At 42.5% G+C, this 23,860-nt stretch overlaps 1 protein-coding gene across 11 annotated transcripts in view; it reads left to right on the top strand.

The window, feature by feature from the left end:
• macf1a (microtubule actin crosslinking factor 1a) overlaps nucleotides 1-23,860 on the top strand; it is a 290,975-nt gene that overhangs the window by 104,830 nt on the left and 162,285 nt on the right. For 8 of the 11 annotated variants that reach the window (XM_084080015.1, XM_084080019.1, XM_084080017.1 and 5 more), the window contains 3 exons: nucleotides 12,364-12,425; nucleotides 21,595-21,684; nucleotides 23,136-23,237. In XM_084080015.1, coding sequence (XP_083936141.1) covers nucleotides 12,364-12,425; nucleotides 21,595-21,684; nucleotides 23,136-23,237 — 254 coding nt within the window. Of the gene's footprint in view, nucleotides 1-8,743; nucleotides 8,994-12,363; nucleotides 12,426-21,594; nucleotides 21,685-23,135; nucleotides 23,238-23,860 lie in introns of those variants that run through there. The other 3 variants (XM_084080014.1, XM_084080018.1, XM_084080022.1) reach the window with 2 other exon arrangements.

Below are 23,860 nucleotides of genomic sequence, written 5' to 3'. Positions count from 1 at the left end.
ACCTCGGTCTCTACTCTCATTTTCAACTCAAGTTAATAATAAAGCCGCAGGCTTAGCATCAGAGATGCTACATGGCATGGTTTGTTTATTTGGGGAACAGAGGGAATTGTGGGTAATGTAGTTGTGGCAGAATTCATGCTGGCATCATTACTATCTGGAAAGCACCATGTGTGCAGCTGTCAGGTTGTCACAGTGGAAAGCACCAGCTGAATGATCTAACCTTGTTCACTGAGTCATTTACATGCACACACACTTATACACAAACTCACATGTTAGCAGGATGTTACACACGCGCACACACACACACACACACACACACACACACACACACACACACACACACACACACACACACACACACACACGCACACGTATCTCAGGGGAGACATGAGAGATTTATTGCTTTTTCCATTTTGATAATGGTTTTATTTTTTATTACTTTATTTGTGTGCTGATTTTGTTGCTAGGATTGTAATTTGAGTGGCATTTTAGTGAACATTTCTACGCACGCACACACACACACACACACACACACACACACACACACACACACACACACACACACACACACACACACACACACACACACACACACACACATATATCTCTGAGAGGTGTGAGTAATTTTAGGACCCCCTGGCTTCCAGTCTGGCGATTAAATCATGCTGACTCACTCTGGACTATGTCTGAGACAGACACACACACACACACACACACACACACACACTCACACACGTGTACAGTATCTTGCATGCAGATACGTATATTTGCGTGCACACACACACACACACACACACACACACACACACGCACAGAGTCACGGTCTTTGTGTTCACCTTGGTTTTGTGGAATGCCCCCTCTGGCATTTGAACAGCAGACATCCATTCAAAGATAGCCATTAATAAATGTACCAGCTAGCTGCTAGGACACATTACTCACTCATAGCAACAGAGATAAACACCCCCCCCACACACACACACACACACACACACACACACACACACACACACACACACACACTACCCACTCACTGCACAGTATCCCACTCACTGATGCACATCCATGTGGACGCAAGCATAAACACACACAAGACCACCAAACACAATATTACGTACACACACAGACGCCAACATATCACAATTAATATACATGCATGTGCACACACAGGAAAGGCACTATGAAAGTATCAGCCATGTGGTTTCCTCTTCCTACTCTTCCTTTTCTATTATGAGGTAGTTAAAGGAACACGCACACACAGACACACACACTTTATGTTCTGTTTAATTTTATCCCATTTATTTACTGTATTTTCCAACGGCACACTGAGCAACGGCTACAGCCTGTCTGTTTGTTTCATTGGAATGGAATTCAGTGTTAGAGTGTCAGAGAGGTAGAGAGAGACAGAGAGAGGGGTAGAGAGACAGAGAGAGAGAGTGGGGGGTAGAAAGAGAGAGAGTAAGAGGCTGCAGGGGTAAAGAGGGAGGGTGTCTGAATGGAGAGTCCGACTCAGAGAACTCATTAGACTCAACAGTTCCGTGTTCAAAGAGGGAGTAAAGTTGGGGAAGGAAGGAAAGACGTTGGGATGTAAGTTCATCTACAGTAACGGTACAGATGATTTCATGCTCCTTGTTTTTGTCTGGAGACAAGAAGTGAAACAAGAAGGAGGATGCTAGTGCTTTACTGTCTACTGACAACAAGAATCTACAAAGAATATGGACTCTTCTTAAAGATTTGCGGTTGATTGTTTGGAGAATTGCCCGACTTTGGATTCAACTGGTGGAGTTACAGTAACTGACCTTTTTTTTGGTCAGTTCTTTCTTTCTTTCTTTTGTTCATTGTGTGGATTTAATTTACATTGCTTGGCACCCTACGTCTTTTTTTCTGGTGTTTTTTTTGTGGAGAGTTAACTGACATTGTTGTCAGTTACCTTGTCCGGGACCAAGATGGATCTTCTATCGGACCCAGCCGTTATGACGCCAATCCTGGTGGTGACTGTTCACTTCATCACGGCAGCGGGCGTCTGGTACTGTCGCAGACGCAGACGGGAACCACCCATATTGATACCAGGTAGACACCTCGCTTCCTACAGCCAATCACAGGCTCCACTTAGATCTCCCCTGACAGACCGTTTGGGGCAGATGGGCAACCCCTGGCTACCCACTTCCCTTCCTGTTTTAAGCCCCGCCTCTAATGCCATGTAATTCTTATGATGACCACCCGCGTCACCATGTTCGCTTCCACGCTTATTCTCCATAGTTGTTATTGGGGATGAGGGTACGGTTAGCTTAGCCCCCACGTGGCACTGGGTGAGTTTTGAATGAGTTAGTGGCAGGCTAACTCCCTGCTAGCTTGCCAATGTACAGTACGTGGTCTCGGTGTTGGCTTTCTATTTTAGTTTGAGCGGAATGTAAAGGGTCACCCCGTAAAGATCATATAGGTCTGTGGCTCTTCCATCTCTCCTTACAGTCGGACAGTTGTATTGCCTTTGACTCCACACCAGCTCTGTTGTACCAGAGTATTCAGCGATCATATCACGGCTGCTTCTATGAGTCAACGGACCAGAATTCTCCATATTTGGTTCTTCCAAAGCGAGGCCATGACTTTTTTATGAGCTATTGTGCCATATAAAGCAATTAGACCTGGAAATATTGTGTGTGTGTGTGTGTGTGTGTGTGTGTGTGTGTGTGTGTGTGTGTGTGTGTGTGTGTGTGTGTGTGTGTGTGTGTGTGTGTGTGTGTGTGTGTGTGTGTGTGTGTGTGTGTGTGTGTGTGTGTGTGTGTGTGTGTGTGCACATTTAGTGCTTAAATCTCAAGTTTGTTTCTATAAATCTATAAAGTTCACTAAACAGAATGTAGCTCACGGTTGCCAGTAAACCCCTCAACACAGTCCTGTGGCTATTTATTTATGGATAATGCTAAACAACACTGACACTATGAGTGATGTCATACAAATTCCAGTGGATCACAGTGATTTAGATTTGATACTTACTTTTTATAATAGTTAAATGGCACGTACAGATAGTACTGTAGTTCAGTGTCTCACCGTATACTGTAGAGAGCGGTGGTTCTCAACCTGTGGGTCGGGACCCCCAGGGGGGTCCCTACATGATTTTGGAGGGGGGTCCCCAGATGACAGTGAAGTGATCATTTTTAATACCTCCAACAAAGAAGAAAAAAAAAGAATAAAAAAGACCATTCCTGCATCAAAAGTAATCAACAAACTATACTATAAAAACTGGGCCAACAATGGCCAAATTGTCAAATAATAGAAGAAAGAGGCATCAGAAATTAGCTGATCTACAAGCTCACAACGCCTCGCATTGAGAACCACTGGTATTGAGGTGGCCAGCTCTCACTCATTTGGTGTGAGACACATCAGGCTGTCACACACACCAAAAATATCTCACACGGTCACACCACAGTGGAAACTGCATCGAAAACAAAGGCCGCTCCCTGATAAATACTAGTGCTCTCTCTCATCTACTGGATATACACTAACCTTTCCCTGATAAATACTAGTGCTCTCTCTCATCTACTGGATATACACTAACCTTTCACAGTACTAGTACTCTCTCTCATCTACTGGATATACACTAACCTTTCACAGAGTGATGAACTGAGGCTGATTCATATTATGTAGGCATAGGCAGAGAGTCTGACGATTGGCTACCTATGTTCTGCAGCCCCGCCCCTTTTCATTTAGCATGACTCAGGGTCAGTGTGAATGGGGTCAAAGGAGGTGCAAGGTGCATCAGCTTGGAACTTCTTGGAGCTTTCTAAATCAGTAGTTCGAAGACTTTCAAGATCTTTCTAAAATGTTCAAAAATAGCAGATGTACGAGCTCGCAGCGTGGCACGAAGTGACACGCTGTGAGCTTGTATATCTGCTATTTTTGAATAGCCAACGCAAAAATCTAAAATGGCACGGATGCTTTCCCAGTTTGAATGGGTTTGAATGTGCAAAACATGTGGATTATTTCAAATAGAAATAGTGTTGTGAAATTAGCAACGAGTGCATCATGTGTGTTCCCAATATTAGTTACTCTATTTTAGAGTATTTTAGAGCATTCATCAAGATGTATGCATTGTGGATCACCTCTGCGCAATCATATTTTCATCTAAAAGACACAGTATATATCATTTATGATTACTATTCTGTGCAGAATAATAAACATAATAAACAATTGGTCATGGTGTTATACTGCATGCGCACTCCAAAAGATGCAATCCATGTCACGAAAAGTGTCACTCGGTCCAGACATTTGACCTAAGATAGCAGCCCAGCTGTGTTAGATGGTCATATAACAATCTTCATAAAACAAATCACTCAAGGATTCATGAGCAGCTAACCCCTCCGTTAACTAAATGATTTCGTAACATGACACTGTGTTTATGGCATTCATAAAACTGTACATTAACAGTTACAGTAGTAGCATGTGTCCAGTGCCAGAGTTGATTGTGGCTGCCTGGCTGGATTACTCAAATAGCTGTGTTAGCTGCTAGCAGTAGATATATTGATCGGAGCTAATTTGAAATTGAATTCATCATTGTAGATACTGTACCAACTTGGTAGATAGAGGCAGCAGTGGCTGATGGTAGGGACATCTGGCCAGTGGCAAGGTAATGGAGTCACAGGGGATAATTAATTACAGAGATCAATGAGCCTGATAGACTTAGGTAGGAGTGGTCGAATGAGTGGTGGTACTAAAGAGAGCAAGTTAAGGGAACAATGGTGCAGGATTAGGATTGGTACGTTTCTCTTGTGGTATTTGAGTCTCATCTGTACTATAATTCAGTTTATTGGATCCAATCGATACATCCAAATGTAGTTAAAGTTCCATGCTGTACATTTAAAATGTGTGTTTTTTGGATCGGCATGCATTCTGGACTGTAGTTATTGTCTATGCCTGTGTGAATGATTCTACAATATACAGTATAATAGTTTCAATCCATGGCCAGCACGGAATGTTATTGCTTGTTTAATCCACATTATTTTAGCCCTCCCTCACTAGAAAAGCCTGAGTTATACAGATTTGCGTGACACCAGCGCACACCAAAATAGCAGATCTGCAAGCTCACAAGGCATCGCAGAGAGACGCCTTGAGTGAGCCAAGAGTGCGCATGTACTGGAAGTGTGATGCTGTAGCGTTGGCTTATTTTTAGCTGCTGCAGGAAGCAGGACATGTCACAGCAATGGGTTACGGCAAGGCGGGGCACTGCAGCTCTGTGGAAATGCATGCATGCGCTCACGCACGCACGCACATGCGTGCGTACACACACACACACACACACACACACACACACACACACACACACACACACACACAGACACAGACACAGACACAGACACAGACACAGAGGCTAGATTGATTTATAAAGTATATAAATCCCATGTTTCCCAAGTTGTGTTAAATTGTTGTTATTTTGTTAAATTGATTTAAGTGAGCTCTAGTAATAGTAAACAGCGTACTTTACTATATTTTATATTTACAGAAAATGCATTTACAGAAATGTCACCTTCAGAAAAGGAAATGATCCATTTAAAAGAGTCCGTACAGGGTTATTAAAACAAACACACCACACTCCAGTTCAGTGGAACAACATTGAACAGGATGTCATTTATGATGTCTTGTCTTTATTGGTTATATATAGGGTCATAAAATCTCATCACAACAACACTGTCCTGAGAATACCTTTGTCTTTTAATCTGAACTGTGTACAGTGCTACTGTCGCCACACTGAGAAGCTAGGTTATGTTTATACTGTACAATATACTATTGATCATCAGGCTTAATACCTAGATGTTTTGTAAATGGGGTTTAATCTGACCAATAAGACCTTGCTCTCCTCTCTGGTCACGGGAGCCCAAATGAAGTTGAATGAGATTTTAATCTGATGACAGACTTGTTAGGGGGTTGCAGAGCAAGGGAACAGAGCTAGGCTAACTGGAAGGGCAGGCTGAGATTCTATACCCGGCTGTTAATTATAATAATAATAGCGCAGATTTTTTATAGCGCTTTTCTAAGTACCCAAAGTAGCTTTAATAATGTTCCTGTACACATCACCACACATGCACAGTAACATCCTCAGTGTTGTTAAGAGTGTAATATTTTTTACACTCTGAGTTACAGTATATTAACAGAGGATTTTACTGAGCGGCAGTCTTTAGGTAGGCTTCCCACCTCTGCCACCGAATCTGGCACACTTATGACCTCCAATGCGGATATAGCAAAATCCAGAGTGTTAATTTAATTTAATCATGCATAGCTTATTTTTTATTATTGTAATTCAACCGAGGTATCCTGTTTGGTACCAAATTATTGGACATATTTGGGGGGGGGGGGGGGGAATTGGCCAAAAATATTAAAAAAGAGAAAGTGAAAGTGAAACACAATTCGCCCACACAGAACAAGGAGGAAACGTACAGACATGCCACTCTGTTTAATTGAATTGGGATGGAGAGAGAGAGTGACGGAAGACACACACGAGAGATGTAGAGAGGAAGAGAGGGGAAGATTAAGGCTGATAACAGGAAAGAGAGAGAGAGAAAGCGAGAGGAGGGGACGGGAAGGGATAAGCATACTGCGTGTGGTATTAGGAGCGTTTAAGCCGTGTCTGGTATTTATAGTGTTGACGGCCCTGGGAGAAACAACAGGAGATGATGGGTAACCGTTGACTCTGTATAGAAAAACAGAGCAAAGGAAGAACGTAGGACGGAAGAAGAGAAGAGAATTGGAGGAGTCGATGCAAAGGGAAACGAGGGATGGAAACAACAGAGTGATGCTGCTGCAAGAGGAGAAAACGACTTGAGGGGCATGTTGTTGACGTATACATAGAGAAAGATACAGAGAGAGAGAGAAACAGGAGTGGGGAGGGGGAGCAGTGTTTGTGTTTTTTAAAACTCTTCGTGTGTGAGCTTGCTTTTTGTGCGTGAATCACTGTCTAGACCGCTTGTGTGTGTGTCTGTACTGCACATCTATATGTGTGTTTGTTTCAGTATTGCACACCTGCTGTGCTCAGTGCATCACAGATTATCGTACCTGCTGTGCTGTCACCTGCTGTGCTACCGCCATTGCTTTGATTATGCCATCCTTGACTTCCTGGTCAAGGTCACGTGACGCCGCGTCACTTCTGCACTGTGCATTTGCTGACTCGCTGTTTTTCTCCTGCCCAAATGGCTCGTGTTGATTTTACAAAAAAACATGACGGTGCAGAAATGTATTTTGCATGGACTTTTGCAGACCGTCAGATGCGAGGCACGATTTTGAGCCATATGGTATCTCTGCAAAAAGGAGGAGGTTTTAATTAAAATATGAATTTGTAACCGTTGGCTTTGACAGCAGAGATAAATGTTGAACACGTGCGTGTCTGAAGTTGCTGATTGTGTAACGTCTGCACTCAACACATTATTGTTATGTCTGTTTGGAAAAGCATGAGTTTTGGAAGGAGGCCAGAAATCTGATCAGGGTTTGTCTTCAATAGACCAACATACACACCGACGTGAGCCATCTCCCTAGATACCGTACACACATACACTAGCACTGGATCTGACCTGCCTCTCCGTGGGTCTATTTTCCTCTCTGTATTAAATTAGATGATAATATCATCAGTCCAGAAGGGCTTTTCCTGCGGAGACTGAAGTCAAATCTCAGACTGAGTCACTCTGAAGACCCTGGACTCGGAGAGCAGACCTGCTGGAGGACTGTTGACCCTCACACTAAAGCATATCCAGGAAATTTGCTCTGAAGGAAAAGAAAGGAAACAAAACAAAAGGACATACAAGGAGATATCAAGGACTCACTGTGTCTGTTTTTTGTCAACTTAGAAGAGCTGCGTGTCTGTGTATGTATGTGTGTGTGTCGTGCATGTGTTTGTGTCCAGTGTGTGTATGTTTGCAACGAGAAAGCATACTCAAAAGACCAGACTCACACTTGACTAGATTACGTAATCATAAAGCGACGTATCCAGGACTTTATGAAAGCACTGCTCTTTGCACTTCCTTATTATTCACTACTGTAGAAGTGTATAACTGCCTCTCCTTTCTAGGTTACGGTATACTTCTGTTTCTATCTGCTCCCCGGACAATACAAAAGGAGAAAAGAGGCTCAGAGTGCCAAAGGAGAACAACCATTACCTTTTATATCATTCGTTCTATTCAGTCATCCATTACTAGGTTGTCCTTTGCGAAGAAGAATTTATTCAGGAGAGAAGTCGCTTGAATAAAGGAGAAATCGATTACTCAGCACACACAACACATCTGGACAACAAGAGGACCGTACTACCTCCACAGGGAAAAAAGGTGCATGACTCAGGTAAAAATGGAAGAAAGAAAGTGATTGAGGTAGAGAAAAAGCCACTGACAGCTACGTTTTAAGCCAGCATGTGTCTGTCCTATTCTACAAACCGAGAGAGAGAGATGGAGATAGAGTGCCACAGACTGGTGAGGCAGCAGTATGCAAGTGAGAGTGCAAGTAAATAGAGAGCAAAGGCCTTGAGTGAAGGAGGGAGGGAGAGGGAGGAGAGAGAGAGGCAGTCCCTTTTTGGTCCAAAGGAGGGAGGAGTCAGTGCCACGACTTTGACACACACGTGTGAGAGCAACTGCTTACCACCGGGAAAGAGCAAATGACAGAGAGAGAGAGAGAGAGAGAGAGAGCACTGGCCAAGTGGACTGACATGGCAGTAATGGAATGGACCGCAGCGGGAAAGGAGTAACAGATAGAGAGAGAGTGAGTGAGTGTTGGAGGCAGGCAGGCGTTTCTCTTGCTGCGTAAGCGAGCTGCACTCACAAAAGCCTGAGACTTGTGGAACTCCTACTCTTGCTGCTGGTGGGACTGTTTTGGAGACGTGTGCAGTAGATAATCGAGACTGGCTTCTCTCCTGGATTACCTACCGTTTACTTGAAATGAAGGACTGCTAAACGTGTGGACAATGTGGCCAGAGTACAGTAATGAATGTCATCTCAACGCTCACCTGTACTCACTCATGTGCTGTGCAGGTCAGTAGCTGTCTTCATTTGTGTGTGTGTTTGTGTGTATATCTGTTCACATGCCCATACAGGAGGTGTGTAGTGTTTGCCATCCTTGTTTACATAGTGCCAACATGCCCTCTGCAACAGCATTGTCGGCACGTGTGAATGTGTGTACGTGCACGTACGTCTGTATTTGGACAGTAGTGATTTGTGCACATGCTGAGCACATCAGTTGTACTACTCAACAGGAACTGTATCAATCAATGCACGTTGCAGAATTCTCTGTTTTACTCAAGTTAAGTTACGTGTCAGGATTTTTGCAGTGCAGCTCTCAAGAGAGATATACTGTATGGTATTGTGTGTGTCTGTGTGTTGTGTTATGTGTTTTGTTTTAGACTGTGTATGTGTCTGAACAATGCCCTCCTGTTTAGTTGAATGAGTGCCGTTCCGTGGCTGTCTCTCTCTCTCTCTCTCTCACACACACACACACACACACACACACACACACACACACACACACACACACACACACACACACACACACACACACACACACACACACACACACACACACACTGTACAGTATGTGTTGAGGCTTACTTCAACTCTTAACATTGTCAGTCTGTCCTCTTTTGCGTTTACATACTTGTGGTCCTAACTCCTTAATTGGTTAAATTAAGCCACACCTTGACCTTACTTCTGCAACTGCCTGTAGTTGCACAGGCAAGTGAAAGCATTTTATTTTGATGCAACCTTGATGCACTTCATGACCTAGCGGCTAGTTCCACGGAAATTGTGTGTGAGGATCCTCTGGGCCAACCTGCTCGGTTCCCCAGGCAGGTTTTGTGGAGTGCGGAGTGTTGCACTATGTGACAACATTTTTGCAAGAGTGTGTTGAAACACTGTATGTGTGTCTTGGCCCTGAGGCTGGCCCTCTTTGTAAAGCGTTGCTATTGAGCGAGCGTGTGCGTGCGTGTCCTACTGAGAAGTGACCCTGAGTTTTAACAATCAGAGGCATTTTGGCCTAAAGCTCTCTTCTTTGAAGTAACCAATTGCTTGTAAAGGTGCAGTAGCCTACACTCAGACACAACAGAAACCAACTTTTAGTGTAGGCCCTACAGTACATACAGTTACAGTATTGGAGTCTGTGTTGGCATTGGTTAAGCAAATAGCCTTGTCAGTCAGTGTATTTACATAGAGTACCAGTTGGACATGTACTAGGTGCTGTAAAAGAACGTGTGTCATACAGTAGGTGCTTATGGAATGTTTGTGAGTGTCGGTGTGTATGTATTTTGTGTGTAGAGAGACGTATCTTTGAATGAGGAAGTGAGGTGGCCTATCTCTCTCTCCACATGGCTGCGCGCTGTCGCAGTGTCACCACAGCAACCATGTAAACAACAATCAGGAAGTGGGAGGAAATACTTCACGGTTGGCCTCTGATTGGTTGGAGCTGAAACACTTTGATTGACTGGAGGGAAAGTCCTATTCTGTCAGTAGCGTCAGTTATAGAGTGAGTTGAAAAGTCTTAAGAAGAGAGAAGAGCTGCTTTTCTTTTTGTTTTGTTTTTTCACATAATTTCTTCCATACAGTTCTTCTTTCCCCTATAAACACATGAATCTAGAAGCTACTGTATGTGGTCGGTATCGCTTTTGACCTATGACTTTGATTAAATTATCATTTTCAGTAACAATGTGGCTTATTTTATAGAATTGCGTAACTGGCTTGTTATGAGGTCAATGTGTTATTATGGCCCAGTGGAGAAACATATGACCTCATTTTTAACCCATTAAGACCTGAGGCTGATTCTACAAAATCAATGCCTTCTAAATCTGTAGCTCTCGCACTTTCAAGATCTGCTATTTTTGAATAGCCAACGCAAAAATCTAAAATGACACAGATCAGATGCTTTCCCGGTTTTAATGTTGGACCGTTTTACAGTTGCTTTCAAAGGAAGTGTGATAGAAAAGAGGCGGGAAAGGACGAAGGGAGAGAGAGGGTCTGCGTTCTCTCCCAGACAACCTGATATGAGGAGAGGAAGAGACTGGCTCCACGGGTGTGAGGAGTGGGATTGGGTGGGCGTGGGCTGTAGATAGCGCGGACATGTCCCCCAGCATCAGGCTCTATTCTGGGCCTGTCTACCTCACTGCCCCTCGTGTCCTGACCAGCGGATGACGCAGCACTGGCGCTCTGAACTGAGTACTGACGGCACACAGCTCTTTTGGAGCTCAGTGCTGCAGACAGACAGACAGACGGCAGAAGGCAACAGTAAAAAATAACCACAGATAAGAAGACAACCCCAAACAAGATTTGTGTTTAGTTTCTTCCCTTTTTGGTCTACGTATCTCTGTGCGTGCCTAAGGCTTTGCTTTGGCTACTTTGTGGTGAATCTGTGTAATGGGAGGGGGAAAGTGTTTATAACCTCAGGCTTCCGTTTTTTTGAGGATGTTGCCTGCCTTGCTGTGAGTGAATAATGCTGCTGTAACCTCTGTTACAGGGTGAAAAGACAGAAAGGTGTAGAGACGTGTGTACAAACCATATAACTAAATGTATAGAGTAAAGCATTGGTTCTCAACGTGGGGTCCCCAGGGGTCCTTGGGGGGTGGGGGGCTACCAGGGGGTCGCCAGCAGAAGTAGTTAATACAGCGTCACGATCATTTTAACCAGTTAAACCATATTTTATACTTTGGCTATTAAAAAATAGCAGATATACAAGCTCATGAGCACAGAAGAGGAATGCATCAATCAGTGCAGTCGGGTGATGCCGTGACACGTTTGTTCGATATGAAGCTGCGTTCGTTATGGTATCCATAGCAATAAGCGTCATCGGGTCCCCCAGAAAAGCAGGTTGCTGTGAAGATGGAAATAGCATGCTTATGAACAAACCGTCTATCTATGCGTCACTCAGAAGTTCTGCCATCAGCACTGTCGTGTGTGTGTGTGTGTGTGTGTGTGTGTGTGTGTGTGTGTGTGTGTGTGTGTGTGTGTGTGTGTGTGTGTGTGTGTGTGTGTGTGTGTGTGTGTGTGTGTGTGTGTGTGTGTGTGTGTGTGTGTGTGTGTGTGTGTGTGTGTGTGTGTGTGTGTGTGTGTGTGTTCACAGTTACAAAGGCAGTATTGAGTGCAAGACCTTGAGTTACTGACTGTGTGCAGGTGTTGGAGAAAACATGTGTGTAGCATCTTGATAGGACATTCATCTTTCAGATGAGCTCTCATTATGAGATCTCTGGTTCCCATCACTGCTGAACCAGCTCCAGTTAGAACACTGACTCATCTCACTTGCGACACAGTTCAAGTCATCTTCTGCACTGTAATGTTTGGGTTATATAATAATTAATCTTTCTCCATCTCTCTCTCTCACCCCCTCCTTCCCTTCATCTCCCTCTCTTCTTTTGTTGTTCAGATGAGCGAGACCGGGTACAGAAGAAAACTTTTACTAAATGGGTCAACAAGCATCTCATAAAGGTATGTATTTTTTATTTAATTTTATTTAAATGTTATTCAATTATGCAGGGTATTTGTCTTATCTGCCCTGTGCACCTTTTGTTTACGAAGCCTAAAAGAAATGTAATTTTTATTCATAATGTTCAATGCCAAAAACACAATTAAATTGTTGATCACAATTATTTGTGCGACAATTAATCGTCAACTTAAATTTGTAATCATGACAGCCCTTGTGTGAGTGTGTGTGTCTATTATTCTGCCTGGCTGCCTGTGGTGTAAGTGTGACCACACACCTCAGCAGCAGCAGACTCCACCATTGAACTGATAGATTTAGCATCAGTCTGACTCTGTGGACTCTCATCCAGACTCTGGATGGCAGCACTGTGTGGCTTTATCACTAGATGTTATGGATCTGAGGTTACATCACCTCTGTCATGTTTGGCAAGTGACGGGGAATGAATACACATGACCACATCAATGAATGAATATGCAAGGGATAATCAATGGGGAGCGGGTCATTATTGAGAAATAAACCCCAGACAGGGTCTAATCACCCTGAATATATTCACCTAAAAGAAACAAAACAAAGGATTTCATTGCTTACAGTAATAAAAGTATTCCATTAATTTATGCCAGGTGCATCCAACGTGTTGATAAAATATAATCAATATTCTGTTACTGCATTGTCTGCATTGACTGTCTATTTCTCGTTTAAATTTTTTTCAAAGACATTCTTGAGAGCAATGTTTAGCTGTAAATGACATTGTGTGTTTGTTTACATGGCTGCCCTGTTGGATACAGCACAAAATCAAGCAGTGCAGGTTGATATGAGCAGGTGCTCTGAGTCTTTGATTAGACAGCGGTCTGTTATTTATTGAGTTCAGCGGTCATTATTCAAAAATAAACACACCGCTACGCTAAATTCTATGATTGACGCATCAGAATCAAGCATTTCAAGCGTAATAAGTGTTATTAATGATCGTCAGGAACAATAAATTAATAAATTGAATATGAACGTTTTTTGAATATGAATACCGACTTAGGGAGTGGTACACACTACTCTGAAGTTTATTGGTCCTCACCACCAAATACAGTAATGTGTACCGACACATTTGGCAGTGCCATTAAAGGAGTTAATAAATTACATTGCTTGCATGAACAGTTTAATAAGACTAAATGCTGCTGCTTCTTGAAAATATTGGCTTGAATGGTCACAGCATCTGAAGTGGACAGCCAGTGTTCTCCTTAACGTGATTCTGGAACAGAATCATTTTGACCGTTGACCCCCAATGCATGTTTGTCTAAGCTTTAGACAGCTGACACGCTGCTGGCATGAGCACACACAGATGTACAGTAAACATAATGTAATAATACACGCACATACAGTACAGATACGTATAATGTGCCCCTCTACAGTCTAACACACACATTTGTAAGTGTACGTATACATTTAACATCTTTATTTGCGTTCACATTTACAACACGACAGACACACACACACACACACACACGTACCTCAACCAACACGTACTGTACCTTACACACTCCACAGAGACTATACAGCCTGCTGTCAGTGAGATTGAGAATGCGGATCAGTCATGTCACATGACTATGGAATGGGCATTCTCTGTGACCCCATAACTCCTCTACAGTAACTCAGGGGCAGGGCAGAGCCAGCCCCCCCCCACTGTAACTCTATAGTGGCACAGACTGGCAGAGGTAACCAGGGACTGCAAATGTAGGTCGGAGAGGGACATATACAGTAAGGAGACGGGCAAAAAGAGAGAGACGTGAATTTGATGTGCTTTTGTTGTGCTGGATGCCATTTCAGTCTCTTGGATTACTTTTTTTCTCATATACAACTTCATTATCTGTTCTATATGATCTGTTCTCTGCTGTAATTGCCGTTGGCGACTGAATTTCCCTCTATCGATCTATCTGTAGATCTGTCAATCGATCGATTGATACATTGTATAAAATCCCATTCATTTGTAAAGTGAATAGGATTTGTACCCCCTGCAGACTGGCCAAAACTTTCACATTAGAAAATAATATAGATACACAACGTATACAGTTACATAACATTTAACATGGATCTAAATATATTGCAATTAGGGATGTCCGATATTATCGGCCTCCCGATATTATCGGCCGATATTAGCATAAAAATTGATATCGGGAAAATATCGGTATCGTTTTTTTAAAAAAAAATTTTTTTTTTTTTTTTTTTTTTTTTTTTTTGCTTTATAAATAAGTTACAGGAGTTCTTACTGTATATGGTGTGTGTGATATGAAATTTGAGCTTACCCTAATCACAATAATCCCCGCATATATCGGTATCGGTTGATATCGGTATCGGTAATTAAGAGTTGGACAATATCGGTATATCGGTTATCGGTAAAAAAGCCAATATCGGACAACCCTAATTGCAATACACATATTTGCAACCATTACCGATGCGTTTTTATATTTTCTCTTATAACTTTTATGTTTTTATAGTTTTTAAAGTTTATAAACTCTTTTTTATTATTTTTATTTTTTTATGTTGTACAGTCTGTACAGAGCTGGTTGCAGCTTATCACAAATTACGTGCTGCTTGTTCGTTGTATTTCCTGATCACATCTTGAAAGTGGCCCAGACTCAGACACTGTAACTGAGGAGGAGGCAGAGCTGGCAGAGAGCCCTTTGGACAAATTAAGACTGCCCTCATTTACCCCTTGCTGTCCCTTACACTTGCTCCCCCTTTCAGTTTCATTCTGTCTAAACCTCGTCTGTGTCCTACAGTATATTACATAAGCCCAGCAGTCAGTTAGAGGACGGGGAGCTCTATGTATTCATGAGAGCCCTGAACTTTTCCATTGTGTGGAAAGAGCACTGATGAAGATGATGGTAGCAGTGTTAATCACTTATACCCTATATATTTCTTGGCCAGAGTCCCCCAGGGGTCTATAATTGGCCATCTCCTTTTTCCCTATCGTCAGTCAGTCAGTCAGTCAGTCAGTCAATCAATCAATCAATCAATGAAGCAGTGTAATGCCCTGAATGTCTGCCCATGTAAAACAGGCCACCGCCATCATGTTACTGTACCACTTTCACCTCTCCCACAGCTTATTGCTGACACAGATGACAAGAAAAAAACACAGTAGAACATGTTGACTGTTTTATTTTCAGAATGCAGCATTCTGTACTAGTACACTAGGGTTTCCCAAACCGCTCTTAAGGGTGGTGCATCAGCAGTACAGTAAACACATAAAGGGGTCGAACTGTCGGATAAGTCCCCATTTTGGTCTCTCATTTGTAACTTCACCTGCACTACCACACACAGGAATTTACAGTGTATGTAAACTGTTAACTACTTAAACCCTATGTACTTAGTTGACCAGGATCCCTCAGGGATATACTGTATACTTTGTCCCCTCCTTTTTACCCCCTACACTAAATCTCTTCACTGATCGTAGCCAATCTACTGCACAAGCTGACATGGTCATTGTCACCTTGTAGACTTGCTATTTTTGCCGAATGTTGACCTATTTTTGTCAAATGTTTGCCTATTAGGACATGCCCAGAATAGGGACGCTAGGGTTCATGTGGTTAAAAGGAGAGGACGTGAGAGTGAAAAATGACTGGAATGTCGATGATGATCACATAAGGAGGAAGGATGGCTGGTAACAAGGCGAGGATACCAGTGTGGGTGGGAGGGAGAATGTATGTGTGGTTTTCTCATGTATGAGACAATACGCCACCCTTCTATTTAACATTAGTGTTCCTATCTGAAACATAGAAAATGTCACAGAGATTGGGATTAAATACATACATACATCTATTGACTAGTGGACCAGTATTGATCATTATTCATATATAGACATACAAATTGCAAGTTGCATATAATGATGCAATGAGAATTTTACTCAAAAGGCCTAGATGGAGCAGTGCAAGTGAAATGTTTGTGGCTGCAAGAGTCAATACTCTACAAGCTGTTCTTAGGAATCTAATGCACAGATTCATGTGCCGTTTGGATGAGTCTGAGAATAGCATCATTGTCAATATAAATAACCCTGTGAAGAGTTGCATCAGATATACCTCTAGTCTTAGGAGACATTGGCTTAAATGCTTGTATTTATAACCGTCCCAATTTATTGTGTAAAGGACTGTTTTTAATTCATGTTTGTTGTTGGAGTCTGTATTTGTGTGTATCTATGGACCTTGAGTCTGCAATAAAGACATTCATTCATTCATTCATTCATACATACACATGAAGACATACAGGAAAGAGAGCTTGCTTGAGATGTACAGGGAGATAGAGAGAGAGTCACAGATGAAATAGATTATGGTTAGTGATAGATTATGCACATAATGAAAAGCTGAAGTGAGACTGACGAGAGATCAGTCAGAATACAATGACTTCACCTATTAGGAGTTCAGATTGTTATTCTGTGACATCATCACTTGGTGCTCTTTGACCTCAAGGCATTTCGTCAAGCGGTACTTGGAGAGTTGTGTTTATAAAGGCTTTATCTGTGTGCCTAAGTCTTACCTGAGGAAGGCTACCTATAGTGCAAGCACACACCAGTACAAACACTGCTAACCACAATGAGTTTCAGTCTACAGCCTGTGACAACAGCCCAACTATGCAGTGACACACACTGTTGACATTGCGAAGACATGGCCAGGCCAGTAGCTGTGTCATACAAGAGGTCAAGGGAGATTAAATAATTTTCTCATTCAGACCTGCAATCTTGCAAACACATCTGTGAGTTTCCTGGATTGAGGTTTCTGCTGAAGTTCCGCTGTAGTCACAGTACATGTGAGATTGCCTGGTTGGATCAAAAGAGCTAGTCTGTGTACTTCGTTCAGGTGTCTAAGTAAACACACCTGGTGGATTGGAGTTGGACATATTATCTTGGCATTTGTTTTACACTATTTGGACCACCAGAAGGGAGGAGTTAACTTGATCAATATAATTCAGTAATGAAGTGAGCTGTCGGTTATATAAATCACTACCAGTGGACATAATGGCAGTCAATGTCAAACCAGGGCCAAAGTAAATAAAACGGACAATGAAAATATCTATATGTGGGTTATAAGACCAGCCTTTTTACTGTGTGTGTGTGTGTGTGTGTGTGTGTGTGTGTGTGTGTGTGTGTGTGTGTGTGTGTGTGTGTGTGTGTGTGTGTGTGTGTGTGTGTGTGTGTGTGTGTGTGTGTGTGTGTGTGTGTGTGTGTGTGTGTGTGTGTGTGTGTGGCAGGCAGGCAGGCAGGCAGGCAGGCAGGCAGGCAGGCAGGCAGGCAGGCAGGCACTGGAGTCTGTCTTAGAATCAGAGAAGTCTGACAGTTGCTGGTCACCATAGATCAGAAACAGCTGGCTCACTGAGGAACAAAGACGCATGCACACACACAAATATAATTATTTAACAACCTACAACTATACATCACCAACCTCAACCAAATACATTTGTGCATTTTTGTGCAGACACACGCACATGGCATGTGCATATTACTAAATTATAATCGCATTGGACCATGTTGAGCCTGTGGAAACTTGCTAAATGATCCTGGTCCTACAGCCACAATTACCACACACTGTGGGTCTACTGTAGGTCTGCTTTCTGTCTCCAGAATCACAACTACATGTGGAGAAGCAATGTTCAGTTTTTCTGCACCACATATCTGGACCAAACTCCCCGAAAACTGCAGGTCTACTCTGCTACAACTCTGTTCCTTTAAAACAAAGCTAAATACGTAATGTTTGCAGATACTTTTTACTGTGTTTTTTTTATCTTTTCTTCTACACTGTAATTGTATGCTTTTTTTTGTTCTCGTTTTTTGTATCAAATCAAATCAAGTTTATTTATATAGCACATTTAAAAATGACTTTTGTTGTACCTAAAGTGCTGTACAGAGCAATATCAACAGCACCCATAAAACAACATACAATATACAATATAAACAGTCAGTAGTATAGAAACAGAAGCAACGTCAGACAGCATATATAACCAAGGGCCACAGATAAAACACCAAAGGGTCATCATTTCAACAACATAACGGGCAGAAACAATAAGTTAAGAGCCAGAACAACATATCAGGGGGATTCAAATGCTTGTGAGTAGAAAAGAGTCTTGAGCCTGGATTTAAAAGATTCAAAGGTACTGTATTCAAAGGTCCTTTTATAACGTGTGTCTCTGTACTGACTCTTCTTAATGTCTTAATGCTTAAGAGTGTTTTTCACATCAAGCAGGTGTAGACCATAGGTCTTCTAATCTAGAAGACCATACTCTTTAATTACAGAAACAACATACATGCATTATGCTATTTAACTAATGTATGTGCTTTTAGACGACATTTTAATCTACCCAAGACTGTCAAAAACAAAGATGTACATTCTGTGCTGTATAACGATATACAGCACAGTAGTGCTAGGGCAGGGGTTCCCAAAGTTGGGGTTGCGGTGGGGTCGTGAAATTATTTTTAGTAAAAAAAATGAAATCAAATAAAAAACTTTTTTTTTTTAACAGAATGTATTTCAATCTAGTAAAAATGATTACAAATAGTACATTTTACCCATCTCATTAGGTACTGTAAATGTGATTGAATTCTATATTAACAAGATTATTAACAGTACAAGTAGTAGGCCTACTACAGTCAAAAGTCATACTAAAATACATTACAAATGCGCACCGAACATGCAAGTTTATGTGCATAAATTACCTCCACGGTTAGGTGGGGTCGCGAGTCAATGGCCGCATTATTTTGGGGTCGCGGGCTGAAAGGTTTGGCAACCCATGTGCTAGAGGAACAATATAAATTTGCGATGTACAGTAGGCATGCTTTAGAATAGATGACATGCGTTCAAGGATGTAGGATATAGACCTACTTGGGGAGTTGGTAGCATAGGTTGTTGAAGTGAGATGTTAACATTTTCACAAAAGTTGCATTAGAAAGTTTGCCAAATAACGGTGAAAAGGATTTTCTCAATCCCCCAGCAGCATGCAGCAAAATAAAAATAAAAAAGCAGTAAACTGTACCTAGGGGATACACTGCTTAAAAAGCACTTTGCAAGCACTATACAAATACACGTGTTTTACTGTAGGCTCATTTCAGGCATCCTAAACTAGGATACTGATCAATTAATTAATGTACCCCAAGAACTAATCTGCACGTGAACGTGACATTAACTGATTTCTGTGTGCAGTGGTGTCAGTCTTTTTGATGCGTGCTAGCATAATAAACCAGCACCATCGTAGTATGTACTGAAGTTCACATACATTATACAAATAATATGCACCAACATGCCCACACCTAACTCTTTTCAAATACCTAACAGACACACATGTGTGCACATTATACACACCATAGACCCGGGCTCAACTCTGTTAGCGATCGTTAGCAGAAATATGCCAAGGCTGCGTTTGCTGTTAATACGTGGGACAAACAAACCAGTGTTGATGGGTCAGAGTGTGGAGCAGTCTCACAGGTGGACACAAACGGGAAATGAGTGGGGCTCAGTAGAACAGGGTGACCTGCCAGGAAAAGGACCCTTTGTGTTAAATTTGCTGAGTGGATCTTCCAGTAAACTGAATTATCATGTTGTAATGCAGGGATTGACAAACCTTTTCATACCAAGGACCCAATTGTCCATAGACTGTGGTGGTGCCCCACATTCGAAATGGCTTAAAGAAAAGCTGATCTACATCCTCACATTTTGACAAGTTTGAAGATGTTGAACTTTTTAGATTTTTTTGACAGTAATGACATGACCAAAATAGGGATGTGAGGTTGAAAGTGGTTAAACTAGCACAATATTCTTATGAATTAAACTTGAATGGAAACTTAGTTTTCATATTAATTTAATTATTATTTCTTTATTTTCAATTTGCTTATCAAATTGGGCCCTCTGGTGCCCCCTGGCGGCCCCCACTTTGACAATAATAGACAGTTGCTCTATTATCGACCCTCCCTCGTACATGTGACTCAACACACTCACACCATCAGCATGATGGAAGGAGAGAGGGAGGGATGAAAGAAAAAAGAGTCAAAGATATACAATGGAGTCATGGAATAAGAAAATATAAATATTGTAATATATATTTCTGCAGCTTGTAATAAACTCATTATAATCCTGAGCCTTCAATTAACCCTGAACCTAACCTCACAGGAGAACCTAATTAACTATAAACTATAAACTATAAACGTAACCACTTAAGCCCTGTATAGTTCATTGTGTGATGAATATCACACAATGACCTACAAGCTCACAACACGTCACATCGTGACTTGTCGAGAGCTTGTTTTTTTTACCTAAATGTTTTGGATTTTTTTGAAAATCTTAAGCCTATAATGCCATAGAAAATAGGGGTGCCATAAGTGGTTAAGTTGAGGCTTATTGTCATGACACTGTTGCCCTCTGCTGGCACAATTTGGCAGTACAGTTTTTTTGTCATCAGGCCAGGGCTGCGGTAAATCACTGTTTGCAGCAACTTGTACTTTGTGATTGTGAGGCACAAATATGTTTTCCCCCGTGTAAGTTGTACACACTATGCTGCTGGAAACCCCCAATTTTCTGTTTTGACTTGTCATTAGTGTCCTGTGCTGTGGAGCCGATTTATTTATATATATATTTTTGGTATGGTATACCATGGCACACACGTGACCGCACACTTAGCACTGACTGGACATTACTCATTGTGGGATGCCTCTTTATGTCTTCGTCAGTCCCTGTCTCTATCCCTTCTCTCATTACCCTCAGTTCAGTCCAGAGCACTTTAGTCTGTTCATTTGTGGTCCATCCTGTCTGTCTGTCTGTCTGTCTGTCTGTCTGTCTGTCTGTCTATCCAATCTGAATGCCCCGAAAAGAAAAGACGTCCTACTTTTCAAACAAAACCACAGCGTTGATCTTCTCGACACAAGGCCTGTTTGGCTAGCCTAGACGAGTCACCATGTCAACCGATGTCGCCCCCGGATACCATGGCATTGATTCAGCCACTGCGCGGTGGGGGGGTGAGGGTGGGGGGGTCACAGCTGGTGCTGACTGCTGACTTGGGCCGCTGTTGCCAAGGTGACGTCTGTCCCAGTGTGAGCTGGGCTACGCAGCTTGGCATATGTCAACAGTGATGAAGTGGATGTAGATGTACTATGGTAATTAATGCTCTCTGTCTCTCCCTCCCTCTCTCTCTTCCTGTCTCTCTCTCTGCCAGGTGAGGAAACACATCACAGACCTGTATGAGGACCTGAGGGACGGACACAACCTCATCTCTCTGCTCGAGGTCCTCTCGGGAGTCACCTTGGTATGGACAGCATGCAGTACACACGCACTCACACGCACAAAGACACACACACACACAGCACTCACGGCACAAACCTAAATATTTCACCCTGGCCTAGAAAAAATGCAGATCTATTGGGTTAAGTGCACTAGTGCAGTGGTTCTCAACCTTTTCAGGCCACGACCCCCCAAAATAATCATATTTAAACTGGGGACCCCCCACCCGGACAAGCACTTGGAATTGTAGCAGTTGATGCATTACATTTAGTGTGACTCGGTTCCACAGATAAATATTGTGAAAATAGCCGATCTACAAGCTCACAACGATTTATAATTTAGCCTTAATCACTGCAACAGTCTCCTGGGCGTGGATCAAGACTATCTTAGATGTATTTTATTGAGCCTGCATGACATTTGCTCACATACTGTATCTATGATGGCCTTGGTCTCTATCTCCCTATAGTCACTGGAAATCCGTGTGCACAGCCCATACTTCTCCGTACATGTACAAATTTAACATATAAAGTGCTGACCCTGTAGCCACTGTTGCTATTGGGAACCTGTGTGTGTTATCCGTATTTTTCAATAGATATGTGTTTTAATCCCGTCTGTGCCTGAACACAGTTTTATTTCCTCGTTTACAACCTGTTTAGATCTAGTGTAATACCGGATTTTACCTGATGCGCCCCGCCCCATCCATTGAGGAATACAGGGAACCGCCGACTCAGAGGGGATTAAAACACACATACACATGTACGGTGAAGTACAGGCCTTGCGCGTGGATTTCCAGTGACTATAGGGAGATAGAGACCAAGACTATCATAGATACGTAAGCAAATGTCAGACTTGATCAAATACATCTATGATAGTCTTGATACAAGGCTAGGGCGTGATAAGACATGAACACAGTCACAAAGCTGGCAGGCAGCCTATGACACAGTCTGATGGCACATGGGTACACTGGCGCACACAGGCTGCTGATGGTGACCTTGGGACATGTACGCACATGCACGCGCGCGCACACACACACACACACACACACACACACACACACACACACACACACACACACACACACACACGCACACGCACACGCGCACGCACACACACGCACACACACACACACTCTCTCCAGTAACTAATGGACACACTGCTCTGTTCTGATACTGTCGCCAGCGTGAACCCTCATCTATAAACTTTGTGAGAGAGTGTGTTTGTGTGAGTGAGTGTGAGACATGTCTTTTTTCCAGGGAAGAGGAGTGGGTTAGAATATGTGTGACTTTCTGTTACTGTTAATCCATCCAATTCCTTATTTTTTTCATTTGTTTCTCTCTCTCTGTCTGTGTCTCTCTTTCTATCTCTCTGTCCATCCATCCTCTGCCCTCATCATGCACAAACTCTCATGTACATTATATTATCTCTCCCTTTCTCTACTCATCTTTACTCCCTCCCCCCCATATTTTGTTGCAATAGCAACTCAAGGGCGGCCCCTCACTGAAGCGGGTGTGTGTGTCGCGGGCCCCCCCTCTCATCTTGCTGGGAGGGGAGGATGAGGAGGAGGAAGGAGATCAGGCAGTACGTTTGACACCCCTTCCCCCCCACAACCGTCACCCCCACTTACTCTTAAACTCCTGTCTTGTCACAGGTCCCTAAAGGCTCCCCTCCATCCTGTGTGCCAAACCTGAACATTGCATGAGAGTGCTGTGTCATTGATTTCAACACCACCACACTGTCAATTATTATTTTAGATTAGCCTGCACACGGATGTTGTTTATAATGAACTAGTCATCAACACTGGATATGTGTATGTATTGATAAAGGACCATGCCAGTAGTAGTACCATAGTCAATACATTATTCACAGCTTTGCCAAATACATACCCTGTAGATCAGAGGTACCGAAACGTATTAGCTCGAGACCCAAAAGAGAAATATGATTTCAAACTAGTGAAAATAGCCGATCTACAAGCTCACAACACATCGCGACTTAATAAAAGTATTTCCCCCCCCTTTAATTAATGGATTTCCCCCCTTTTTTTAATGGAATTATTTTGGGGGAAAACCCATGGTCTGCGACCCACATATGGTCCCGACCCACTGTTTGAGAACCAGTGCTGTAGATTATTTTTAAAGAGTTTCTGTTAGCATATGTAATGCTGTAATTTAGTGCTCCAGTGTGCTCCAGTCTTCTAGGTTTCT

This window comes from Gymnoscopelus microlampas, assembly GCF_963454915.1.
Source record: "Gymnoscopelus microlampas genome assembly, chromosome: 15".
Classification (NCBI taxonomy): Eukaryota; Metazoa; Chordata; class Actinopteri; order Myctophiformes; family Myctophidae; genus Gymnoscopelus; species Gymnoscopelus microlampas.
Note: the sequence above shows the minus strand (reverse complement) of the source record. Positions and strands in the feature narration are given on the sequence as shown.